The sequence below is a fragment of the Poeciliopsis prolifica genome, unplaced genomic scaffold, assembly GCF_027474105.1.
Source record: "Poeciliopsis prolifica strain line A6 unplaced genomic scaffold, Auburn_PproV2 SCAFFOLD001, whole genome shotgun sequence".
NCBI classification, from domain to species: Eukaryota; Metazoa; Chordata; class Actinopteri; order Cyprinodontiformes; family Poeciliidae; genus Poeciliopsis; species Poeciliopsis prolifica.
The window spans coordinates 13,771,152-13,782,851 of record NW_026562376.1 but is presented as its reverse complement, the minus strand read 5'-3'; the positions used below and the strand labels follow the sequence as shown (position 1 = coordinate 13,782,851).

At 34.6% G+C, this 11,700-nt stretch overlaps 1 protein-coding gene across 1 annotated transcript; it reads right to left on the bottom strand.

Annotated features, from left to right (window-relative positions):
• Nucleotides 1–1,496: 1,496 nt before the first annotated feature.
• Nucleotides 1,497–3,826, bottom strand: LOC129363418 (outer dense fiber protein 3-like). The gene is made up of 7 exons (XM_055035545.1): nucleotides 3,720–3,826; nucleotides 2,792–2,905; nucleotides 2,475–2,678; nucleotides 2,254–2,355; nucleotides 1,941–2,062; nucleotides 1,721–1,861; nucleotides 1,497–1,645 (listed from the first exon to the last, which is right to left on the bottom strand). Exons 2-7 carry the CDS (start codon nucleotides 2,901–2,903, stop codon nucleotides 1,547–1,549), a joined length of 780 nt encoding a protein of 259 aa, XP_054891520.1. The 5' UTR covers nucleotides 2,904–2,905; nucleotides 3,720–3,826; the 3' UTR covers nucleotides 1,497–1,546.
• Nucleotides 3,827–11,700: the final 7,874 nt, after the last annotated feature.

The window sequence follows — 11,700 nt, the reverse complement described above, 5'->3', positions numbered from 1 at the left end:
ATGTAGAATGATACCACCTTATGGTCTCATAATTGCATGTTTTTTCCCCCATCTGGACAATTCTTTCAAAGACAAGGTTTCAATTTTTCAGTATAAATTAGCTGAAAATTTCAATCTTTATACTCAACTTGACTTGAGGTTGTCCTATTAATGTAACTGAAAGACACTAGCTTATCTTTTATTTAGCATCCTTCTATTATGAACTACTAAATAGTACAGCGACATACCTACTAAGTGTGTTTCATGCCCTATCTTTGATGAGCCATACATATTGAACTACATTAAATATGCCCAACAAAAACTTTATTTTAAAAATGCTTGAAAGTGTTCCTATTTGTACTTCATTTTATTGATTTTGCGACGTGGCTCCAAAGAAATGTGAAATACTGACCATCAGCAATCAGCCTTTTCTAAAGGACATTTACACTAGCATGCAGAAACCAGTGCAAAAATGATAATGTTGAACAACATTGCTCAATTTGTCGTGAACCACTCACCTTCTTTTGCGGTCCAGACTGAAGAACATCCTTCTTCCCCAAGTAACTGTGAGTTCATAATAGTGTCGCTTAAGCTACGCATGACATTTTACATCAGTCTCTCTTTAATAACGTGAGATTTCAGGCTTTCACTGGATTTTTGTGTTGTTTTTTTTGTTTTATTTCCAGACCTGAAAAACACTTGTCCCTCTCCAGTACTTCTGGAGGGTAAATTTAGCTGTTAAATTAATCTACAGCTAATGACTTTGTAAAAAAAAGAAAATAAACATTTTTTTCTGAAATGGCAAACATGACAGTAATTCCATTCCAGTATCTGTTGAATTCCAATACAAGCACACATTTGACTTGATGAAGTCATGATTAGGGGATTACTTCAACTTCTTGAGACTAAAAGGTGTCTCAAAAGTCATTCCACTGTGCAGAAAATAGCAAACAATAGAAAAACATTGATGAATCCACTGACACTCTTTATGGCAAATTGTGCCATTTTTTTGTTTGTTTTTCAGAAGTTAGAAAACACATTTTGTCGACATTTTTGCTAAAACAAGATTGTTTTGTTTTAAATGTAAACAAATATTCTGCACATATGTAAGCTATGTTCTACAATAACAAACATGTGAAATGCATGCACTCCTTTTCAGAAATCCAAGAGGATCAGGAATTGTTTTCAGTAAAAAAAAAAAAAAAAAAAAAACATTTCATTAATTGCAAGTAATAGGGTAACTTAAAACAAAAGAAAATAACCTTTACTAATAATCTATGGAGGTAGACTGAAAATTGCTAATTCAGAAGTGCTTAAAATAATAAAACAATCACTCTGTAACAGTTTCAAGAAGTGTTAAACTGAAATTGTGTTTCATCAGCTAAATTCTTAGGCCTTTTCAGATACCAGCATGCATTAATATTGAGAGCAAATCAATGGCAATGCAAAGTAAAGTTATTGCATTATTAATAACTCAGACAATTTGCTTTAAAAAATAAAGCTAAAGGAGTAACATGATCACATTTATCTTGTGCTTTGCTTCTTGAGTTTTATTTAACTCAGCTCTTTAGAAGAAACCATCCATGTTTACGATAAAGGGGACTGTGTATGGTGAATGATGAATTCCAAAGGTTACGCTGGGAGCTTTTGGTTTTATAAAGTTTGTCTGTAAAGAAGAAAGAAAATGTGTTAGGAAGCTTTGGATTTCAGCTTTGTTTCTTGTACAAGAAATGTTACTTACCCTCTCTGGATAGTATGCTCCTGGACCTGGTGTTTGTGCACTTTTGTCAGGAAGGAAATTGCGACCTTTCATTGAACACTGTGGAGGTTTAAACCTGGAGTAATATGGGTCTGCAGGATTGTAGGCAGCAGGACCTGGAGTCTGAAAAGGGAAGCCAAAGTTCAAGAAAACAATAGTAAATCTGGCAGTTTGATCAGTTTCAGGGACTGTTCTTTTTTACCTTTGTAAGGTCCTCGAAAAAAGATCCTTTTTGAGTGCGGCCCATGAGTGTGTAGGAGGGAGACGAAGGGGTTGTTATTTCTTTTGTACCAATTATACCAGGGAGTTTGTAGGAAGCTGGACCTAAAAGAAGAAGAGATAATTATCTGACTATAAAATTTTAAAGATTATGTGAAACATTTAAGAATCCCCCTAATTCACCCCAAAACAGGAAATTTGTAAGAGGCAAATACTTTTTCCCAACACTGTTTAAAATGTAGTTACTTTTTCAGTACAAATACAGTGATGATGCAAATAGCAAATTCCATTCTCACCTGGAGTTTGGCTTTTAGCAATATCGCTGTGTCTCCCAGAGAGAGTAAATGAAGGGATGGATCTGAACAAAGTTTTTTTTGCATTCTCTGGATAGTATTGTGCTAAAATACCAAAGACAATTAGAGAAAGAGATGAAAAAAAACTCTTTAGAGTGAACAAAAATATATTTTGCATGTGCTTTTTAAACAGGTTGTTGTGTTTTGCGACAGCCCTAACTCACCGGGTCCAGGAGTACGGAACATTGCAAAGGGCTTTGGACGACCATGAATTGAAAATGCCGGTGTCCCATCTTTGCCAAATCTGGTTATATTGGGGGGGATAAAGTACTTGGGTCCAGGGGAACAGTCGACATTTGTAATTTTGGGACGGGCAGCTATGGAGTACGCTGGTGCTGTAGGTTTTGTTACGTCATGGTTATTTGCACCTTGAATTGGGACAAAAGAAAAGAAAACAAATAATAAAATTCAAAAAACGTCTAACTCCTAAACTATAAAATTCATAACTGCAAGTCATGTTAAATGTACATTGTATTCTCACCTGTTAGACCAGCTAATACATATTTAGGACCAGGAGTCCCATACTGTGCAGCTATGAGAGCTCTCGGCCTGTGGGGCCTCCAGGTCCCAACCCAAGGGTCATCTTTCACCATTGCTTTAAGGTACAGAAAAAAAATTGACTTTACTTGAATAAATGAACCAAATAACTACATCTTAAAAATATATTTGTTGATGTAATATTTAAAAATTAGTAACAAAAATCTTTTGAAAATTAATGTTGAATAATAATTCCTTCTGTCAGCACTGTCTTTGTCATCACCAAAGTTTATGAACAATTTCAATGACTGTAGTTCGATTTTTCCCCCCTCACAAATAAAACAATGAAACAAAAAAATGTTGCAGTGATTGAACATGACATATTATCTGAAGAGGATATTTAAAAATCAAAGCTTGTCCAAATTAAATAGATATTAACAACCAACCACAACAGTAAATTTTGAATGATAACAGTTCTGTTTAACATGATAAATAACTTGACTTGGTGGAAAGACCTGAATTATATAGACACATCCACCCACACACAATCTATCAAAAACACCAAACATTTTCTTTTCAGGAAAGGATAACTAAAAGGCATGAGTGTATTTTTTTGTGAGAAATAAAAACAGTGACTTCCTCTGTAAACATCTGAGGTATGGTTTAAATTCTCTGAAACTAATGTATTACTTTTCTTATTTTTTTTTTTAATTCTTATTTCTTTATATTTTGCAGTGCTTCTGAAAGACATTTTAGACGTCTCCTTCTTCCCCTAAATTGTTCTGTTACTCTACCAAGTGTATGGCTTTTCAACTAACTGCTGTTAATGTTTACTTTGGCAGTTAAAGTAGAAGAAACAGATCTCTTTTCAAAATTTGACATTTTCTTGTTCATAAAGTCAAATAATAAAAATGGACAGACAAATAATTTACCTTCTGCAGTTCCTGGTCCAGCTCCTTCTGTCCCCCTGAAGCTTACTGGAATTTTACTTAAAATCTGAATTTTGAAATTGTTGATGCTGTCCCCTTGACATTACCATGGTGATATTTTTAATCACAATAACTCAGTCAATAACAAGCAATTGAAATCAAGTGAGCCAAAATAAATGGGTTTTAGAACAAATTTTAAGTCTTTAGGATTCACATCACTTTAGTAAGGATTGACTAACATAGTTTTCCAATTGAATCAATGCCTTATTTGTTTTCAACCTCCCTCTCGGGGATGTAATAGTGACCTTGTCCTTGGCAGGGCACTATCCTTCAAATCCCACGTCATTAATGTCACCACGTCTGTCAACTTCTACCTATGTAATATCAGCTGCCTTCACTGCTGGCATCCTTGTCCACAGTTTTGTCACTTCCTGTCTGGACTACTGCAGCTCTCTCCTTCACAGTCTTCCTCAGAAATCCCCTCATAAGCTCCAAATGGTTCAAAACTCAACTGACCATATGTAACATAGTTGAAATGGTTCAGTTTAAATTCTGCTAGTATGGGTTTTATGGTTGTCCTGTGATGAGTGTTTTTTTTGGCGCCCCCTACTGGTTGCCTATAAAAGGAGGAAGAACTGCAGATTCCACACAGTCTGTCAGAAACTCTACTGTGGTGGGTCATCGGGTCCAGTTCCTTTCTGAACAATAGTGGTGGTTGTGTTCTGAGACTAATGTGGAGTTTTGTTGCAGTACCCAGAGTTGGCGAACCAGTAGAGAGGCTTACTGTGTTTTTGTTATTGTTAACACTCATTACAGGTAGGCTAATTATATTATGTTAAATGTCAGAAATTTGTTGTCGGTTGTGTTGTCGGTTATTTTTCAGTTAAGTTTGTCAGTGTGTTTATTATGTTGTCAGTGTGTTGTGTTTGCCTGTCTGTCAGTTTGTTTGTTCTCTGTTTCAGTTGGAAGTTACAGTTGGATAGTTAGTTAGTTAAATTTGACTGCTGCCTATGTTTATTTTCCTGATTTTATTGATTTATAAGAGAAGTATTGTATGAATTTTATTTGAAAGTTTTGATATTAATGAAAATCCACTATACGATCACCTGTTATAAAATGCAATTGTAGTGATTATTGTGGGACACAGTCTGTCAAAACTCTACTGTGTACCCAGAGTTGGCGAACCAGTAGAGAGGCTTACTGTGTTTTTGTTATTGTTAACACTCATTACAGGTAGGCTAATTATATTATGTTTAAATGTCAGAAATTTATGTTGTCGGTTGTGTTGTCGGTTATTTTTCAGTTAAGTTTGTCAGTGTGTTTATTATGTTGTCAGTTTGTTGTGTTTGCCTGTCTGTCAGTTTGTTTGTTCTCTGTTTCAGTTGGAAGTTACAGTTGGATAGTTAGTTAGTTAAATTTGACTGCTGCCTATGTTTATTTTCCTGATTTTATTGATTTATAAGAGAAGTATTGTATGAATTTTATTTGAAAGTTTTGATATTAATGAAAATCCACTATACGATCACCTGTTATAAAAATGCAATTGTAGTGATTATTGTGGGACACAGTCTGTCAGAAACTCTACTGTGTACCCAGAGGGCGAACCAGTAGAGAGGCTTACTGTGTTTTTGTTATTGTTAACACTCATTACAGGTAGGCTAATTATATTATGTTAAATGTCAGAAATTTATGTTGTCGGTTGTGTTGTCGGTTATTTTTCAGTTAAGTTTGTCAGTGTGTTTATTATGTTGTCAGTTTGTTGTGTTTGCCTGTCTGTCAGTTTGTTTGTTCTCTGTTTCAGTTGGAAGTTACAGTTGGATAGTTAGTTAGTTAAATTTGACTGCTGCCTATGTTTATTTTCCTGATTTTATTGATTTATAAGAGAAGTATTGTATGAATTTTATTTGAAAGTTTTGATATTAATGAAAATCCACTATACGATCACCTGTTATAAAATGCAATTGTATGATTATTGTGGGACACAGTCTGTCAGAAACTCTACTGTGTACCCAGAGTTGGCGAACCAGTAGAGAGGCTTACTGTGTTTTTGTTATTGTTAACACTCATTACAGAAATTTACCCAACTGGTCTCCGCTGTGTGCTGTGTATTGGGGAGGAAGTCACACATATCATAACCTGAACCCCCTCGTTTCACGACCTCAGTAATGTTCGGTTAAGCTCAACAACATGGCTTCCAGTACAGGCTCATATTTAATTCAAAATCTTTTTGTTAACATTTAAGGCCATTCACAACCTCACCCCTCCATATCTGTCAGACCTTCATGTTCACATTTTCTACCCCTCACTTCGTTCCACTTCCTCAATCCACCTGTCCATCCTTTCTGCCTGTCTCACCATTATGGGTCATAAAGCATTCAGCTGCACTTCTCCTCATCTCTGGAACTCATTACCATCCCAACACAGAAATATTGATTGACTCTCCTACTTCAAATCACAACTCAAAACACATTTGTTTAAAACTGCCTTTTATATTTAATGCCCTTTGCTCTTTGTAAGTGAGTTTATTATTTTATTGTTACATTTTTGAAATTGACTTAGTCTATTTTTACAGTGTCCTTGAATGTCCAGAAAGACACTTAAAAATAAAATGTATTATTATTATTATTATTATTATTACATGAGTTGTAGGTACTGTAAATACTTATTTTGTAAGTGTCCAACTCAAGTGAAGTTTCCCTTGCTCATTTGGCCCTGAATGATGAGCCATCCTGCCCAGATCAAAAATCTAAATTGACTGAGCAGATTGAGAATTTTTTTTTTCAGTTCATTGGTTTGAATCATTTTTTTTTTTTCTGTGTGCTATTCTTTTTTTCTTCCTATCTACAGAGGTTTAAGTTTCTGAACAAAAGTTGCACTGTCCAGTGTTTTCAGTTCATTGGTTTTGGGCCATTGTTGTTCTCTGAACCTTTACCTTGTCCTCGTCGCAAGCCAAGGCCAATTACCAACAAGCTTCTTTTACATGAGCTTATATTAAGGTACTATTAATTTTGTTCTCCACTTTGCACAATGTCTTTTGACATTTCAACAAGTTCACTTATCATGTTAATCATTTGCATAATTAACTCTACATGAATGGGGTTCTAAATAAAGTCTTTAACAGTTTTGTATCTCTTTATAAAAACAGTGTTTTACTATCTAAATTATTGCTTAAGATAAAAAGGAGAATCTTTTTTTTAGGAGGTTGTCCTTACTGATAATCCAAAGTAACTTTACTCCATAAACTTAAAACAATGAGGCTCTAGTCTTTGCTTGTGTAAACTCTTCAATTTCATAACCGGTTGAGCATCCTCGTTGCAGTGATAACATCAAACAAATGTTTCCAGTAACTTATCAAGTATTTCTTGAGTGTTCTTCCTTGTACTACTTCGCCAACGTGACAAGGAAACTATTTCCTTACAGGAAGGCTGACTTTTGCAGATAAATAAATTTCAGTCGAAACTACTACAAGAAAACGTTACAACACCAGACTTCTTAAATCTTCGCACTTTTGATTGATATTACATCAGGGAGATGAGTCTTTTAGCTTTTCTACTAAACTGACATCAGTCTGAAGAATGCTTTTCCCAGTCCTTATTTTCAGCTGTAAAATGTTTAAGCTGTTTCTTGCATGTACTGCACATTTCAAAGCCACCATATTCTAATCTCAATGAGAGATGCATAAGAGTTTTGACTCACCCTCTGACTCACCATCTCTTATGTCTGGTGGATTCACTGGTAAGTTTTGGGACTTTTTCATGTTGCAGAACAACCAGTGTTTGATACACAGCAGATTTTATAATGGATTCCATGCTGGTGCGCCAAGCGAGTCCTGCTGTTGCAAAGCACCCCAAACCACAACATTGCCAGTTGTGTGCTTCACAGTGTATTAGTTTATTTCCCTGGAATGCTGGATCTATTTTGTTTATGCCAAACATGCTCAGTACCCCAGTGCCCAAAAAAATTAACATTAGCCTGGAATTGCCGATATTTGTCTATGTATCCAGCTGTAGTCTGAAGTTCATTTTTTTAGAGATCAATAATTTCCTCCTCACACACCTCTTATGAAAGTTAAAGCTGTGCAGTGCCAATGTAAGTTTTATTTATGTAGAACATTTACAGACAATAAAATTGACTAGTGTTTCACATGACTGAAAAAAACTTAAATAAAAATGTAAAATAAAATGAAATATTACCAGTGAAATAGAGAAAATGAAATGAAAAAGCAGCTTCATCAGTAGAAAACACAAAATAAAAGATCAGATCTAAATGAACTTGAAATAAAAATGTAAATTTTTCAAGACGGGATTTGTAGCACAAACATCAAATTCAGCACAACCCTGATCCCCTCTATTCTTCAATGTGACACAAATGCACAAAAGCATGAGCTCAGCGGTCTTTTCAGGAAATATGACGAGCAGTTTCGTTAAATAAATGGGTGGTAGATCATCTAAATCTCTGATTTGTGTCAGTCAGCTGTGTCCTTTTCTGATATTATCACTTTCTTATTAATAGGAGCAAGACCCTGCTGTAGGTCATGTATTTTGTGACGTCATTTGAGATGCTTTTGAATATTTATTTTAGCATGTTGGTTGTCTTTCACGATGAGCTTGCGTGGACAGCCATATCTTGGAATGTTGGCATCTATTTTGAATGTCCTACACTTGTACACTAATTTCCTTATGGAGAAATGACATATTGTATTATTATCTTTAGACATAATCCCTAATAAATTGGTAAAGTGTTCTTCTAAAATACTATAAGTAGCGCTTTCAATCTTTCCATGGTGTTTACTCTCACTTATCTGTCAGGAGCGTGCACAAATATTTTTCAAAAGGCAAAAGGAAAGATGTTCAGTTTATGTTCACCTGACATGAAATAGCTGTGTGATCTAAGCTATTTCAAGTGGAAATAAACATTAAGTTTCCATTCATCCATTAACAAAATGCCTTGCCTCCAGCTTCAGATTTTTGGCTTTCATTGACATTTGCAAATTAACACAAACTACTCTTATGTCCAAGTATGTTTGAAAAAAATATACAGGATTTATGTATCCTGTATATATATATATATATATATATATATATATATATATATATATATATATATATATATATATATATATATATATATATATATATATATATATATATATAAAGAAATAGGTTTGATATCAGTGAATTCAACTTCATTTCATTCAAAGTACACCTGATGTATGTATCATTATAATATTATTATAATGTATATGAAAGAAACACAGTTGCCAAAAGTAAACAGGCAACATATTTTGTGAAGTTACAAAAGGTGAAGAAGAGGTGTTTTATTGAGTTTATTTATTTTTAAAAGGATAAAAGGTGAATATGTGTCTTCTAGTATAGATAATAAAAAATTATACACGTTTGGCATGAACCGCACCATGATTTTTATTAAAAGCCAAATGCCTAATTCAAACAATCATACTCTTCATATGTCGGTGATCTGCTGCCTCCTGGTGGGAAGAATGCGGGATCTCATTTACATGCGAATTTCCAAACAAGGCTATCGAACAATATTTAAACCTAACAATAATGTAATGATGAATACATTCTGCTTATTTTAGGTGGTATTACAGTATAAAACGTGATACAAACTCCCAAAGAAGTCCTAATTTAACACAGAAAATAGGTAAGATGCTCCAATGTTTTCAATGTTTTCACAGTAAGATTGTGGTCGATCTGTCTTTTTTATTTTAACAAGTAAAGTTAAAGGTTTTCTCATTCTAAAAATGAGTTTTTTAAAAAAATATATGTTACCCTTGCACAGGTCATCTGAGACTGGGGATCTTACTGCACATGGTGGTGAAGGCTTTTTTAAATTTTCCCTATGGCCCTCTTTGAATAGGCTATTGGCTTTCCATAGATTAATAATACAGTATTTATATTTAATGCTCACCTGACATGAAATACCATTGTGATCTTAGCCATTTCAAGAGGAAATAAACATTTACAATATTTATTTGTTTATTTCAAAGGGACTGATTTGACTAATCAAATCAGTACCTTGTAAAATACAATTTACATTGAACAGACATCAAACAAACATTAACAAAAATGTTTTCTTTAGTCAGGAAGAATAAAAGCAAGACAGTATTTACTATTTTTGTACTACTTCAAAATATGAAGCAACGTTTCAAATATTTGATCATTAACATGGAAAAGAAAATATCTCAGTTATAAAACCAGATTAATCAAATTTATTAAATATGTGCGTGGTTGTCTCCATGTTCTTGCATGGAACAAGGAGAAGTGATTTTTGTGGGGAAATTAACAATAGTGGAAGAAATGCAGAGCAGGAAGTTATTATTGTTACAATTTTGAGGGAACAAAACAAGACCATCTTTGACCTGTCAAAAAGAAAACAAACAAACAAAAAAAAAAAACTTCCTCATACTTTAAGACTGCCAAGAAACACAGAGAGGATGTATGTGAAAAATCACAGCAAAGTCTATTCAGATATGTTTTTGGGTATATCATGATGCATTATGTCTTAGAACAACTCATCCAATTTAACTGATTCACAACACATTACTTAATCATGCTGGAACAATTTTATTAAAGATCATTAGAATAATGATTAGCTTGACAGTGGTTAGCATTCTGTGACATGTTCCTATCCTTCAAAAGGCATGACTGCAGTGACACAGCTCTAATCTGTTCAAGTCACAGTTTGAACTCAGGGCCTTACAGGCTCATTTGAGTGTGAACAGGGGAAATGAGGGGTCCCTGATATAAACGGACGGAGGATCTCCGGAGACAATACAATAGCTCCACTGAGCAGGTCCCTAATTCAAAATCTCATCAGTCCCAGTAGTCTTCATGCCTGTGCTCAGGTTATCTTTTATCACTTCCTTGTTCTTCCTCCAGCATGTATCTGATTGAATTAATGTGCTCCCTTTTAAATGCTATAATAGCTTTTGTGCAGCTCATTCAAATCTGGACATAATTTTCTGACGAGGAGAGATAAACTATTGGGGGAAGATAACACATAATGACTACAGTTTCACAAATGGAGTCACTGTTTTAGGTTTAGCAAAATAAGTGCAGAAGGTAAATAGATTATATACAATGACACCGAGTTATACTTTTTGTAACAGGTGATGTGATGTAAAATCAAAGTACACACAACTGAAATGAAACATGCAGATTTTCAATTTCAAGTTCATGAGATGTTATTTTTCTCCTCAGATCTATTACATCTGGTTTGAGTGGATGTATCCATTCATGCCTTCTGCAGCCGTGATGAAGCCAAGATTTGTGATCTAAATACATGTTCTGCTGGTTTAATGATGCCTTGCAAATTTATTTCTGACACAGTTCCCTCTCTTACTCCTAGTTAGTTCCTGAGATTCCTTTAAATCTTAGGCTCTTGGCTGAGCTGCATTGACATTATGCATGATAAAGCTCGATTCAAATCAGCCTTTAAGCACACTCACACACTGAGGACATGTAAAGCAAGGGTTTGTGTTCAGCAGGCAGTGGTCTGTTAGGAAAACGTGCAGAGGTTAGATCAGTCTACTTTATTTGCCTATAACTGCCCATTTATCTTCAGTTAGTCACATAAAACACACCCTGCATAACAGCTCCCAGCACCAGCTAGATTGCTCCAAAGTGAAACTAAGACCAGATTTGCGATCTCCAGGTCTTTAAATAGCCTTACAGATGGTTAATTACCCTTTCATCTCTTTGTCCTTCAGTATGCTCATATTCATGTGCAACACACACACTGCTTGGATACATTAGCTACGATAGTCAAATATCCTAAAGAGTTCAGATAAATGTTAAGTCGCACATACTTCACTCAGTGTGCAATGTGTCCTGGTGGTTTCCAGACATCAGTCGAGACTTTGATTCACACGTTTTTTATTTAACAGCTTCCACCTTGTTTTGCCCCCTCCAGAATCCTTGGAAGACGTTTAAATGTTAAAATGTATCAGGTTAGAGTTTAATTA

What these genes read in the sequence shown, in the direction of transcription:
- LOC129363418 (XM_055035545.1), bottom strand. Translation starts at nt 2,903, where the DNA reads ATGGTGAAAGATGACCCTTGGGTTGGGACCTGGAGGCCCCACAGGCCG. An exon ending in TTTTCGAGGACCTTACAAAG is followed by an intron (nt 1,862 to 1,940) that starts GTAAAAAAGAAC and finishes TTCCCTTTTCAG; the next exon opens with ACTCCAGGTCCTGCTGCCTA. An exon ending in GAGCATACTATCCAGAGAGG is followed by an intron (nt 1,646 to 1,720) that starts GTAAGTAACATT and finishes TCTTCTTTACAG; the next exon opens with ACAAACTTTATAAAACCAAA.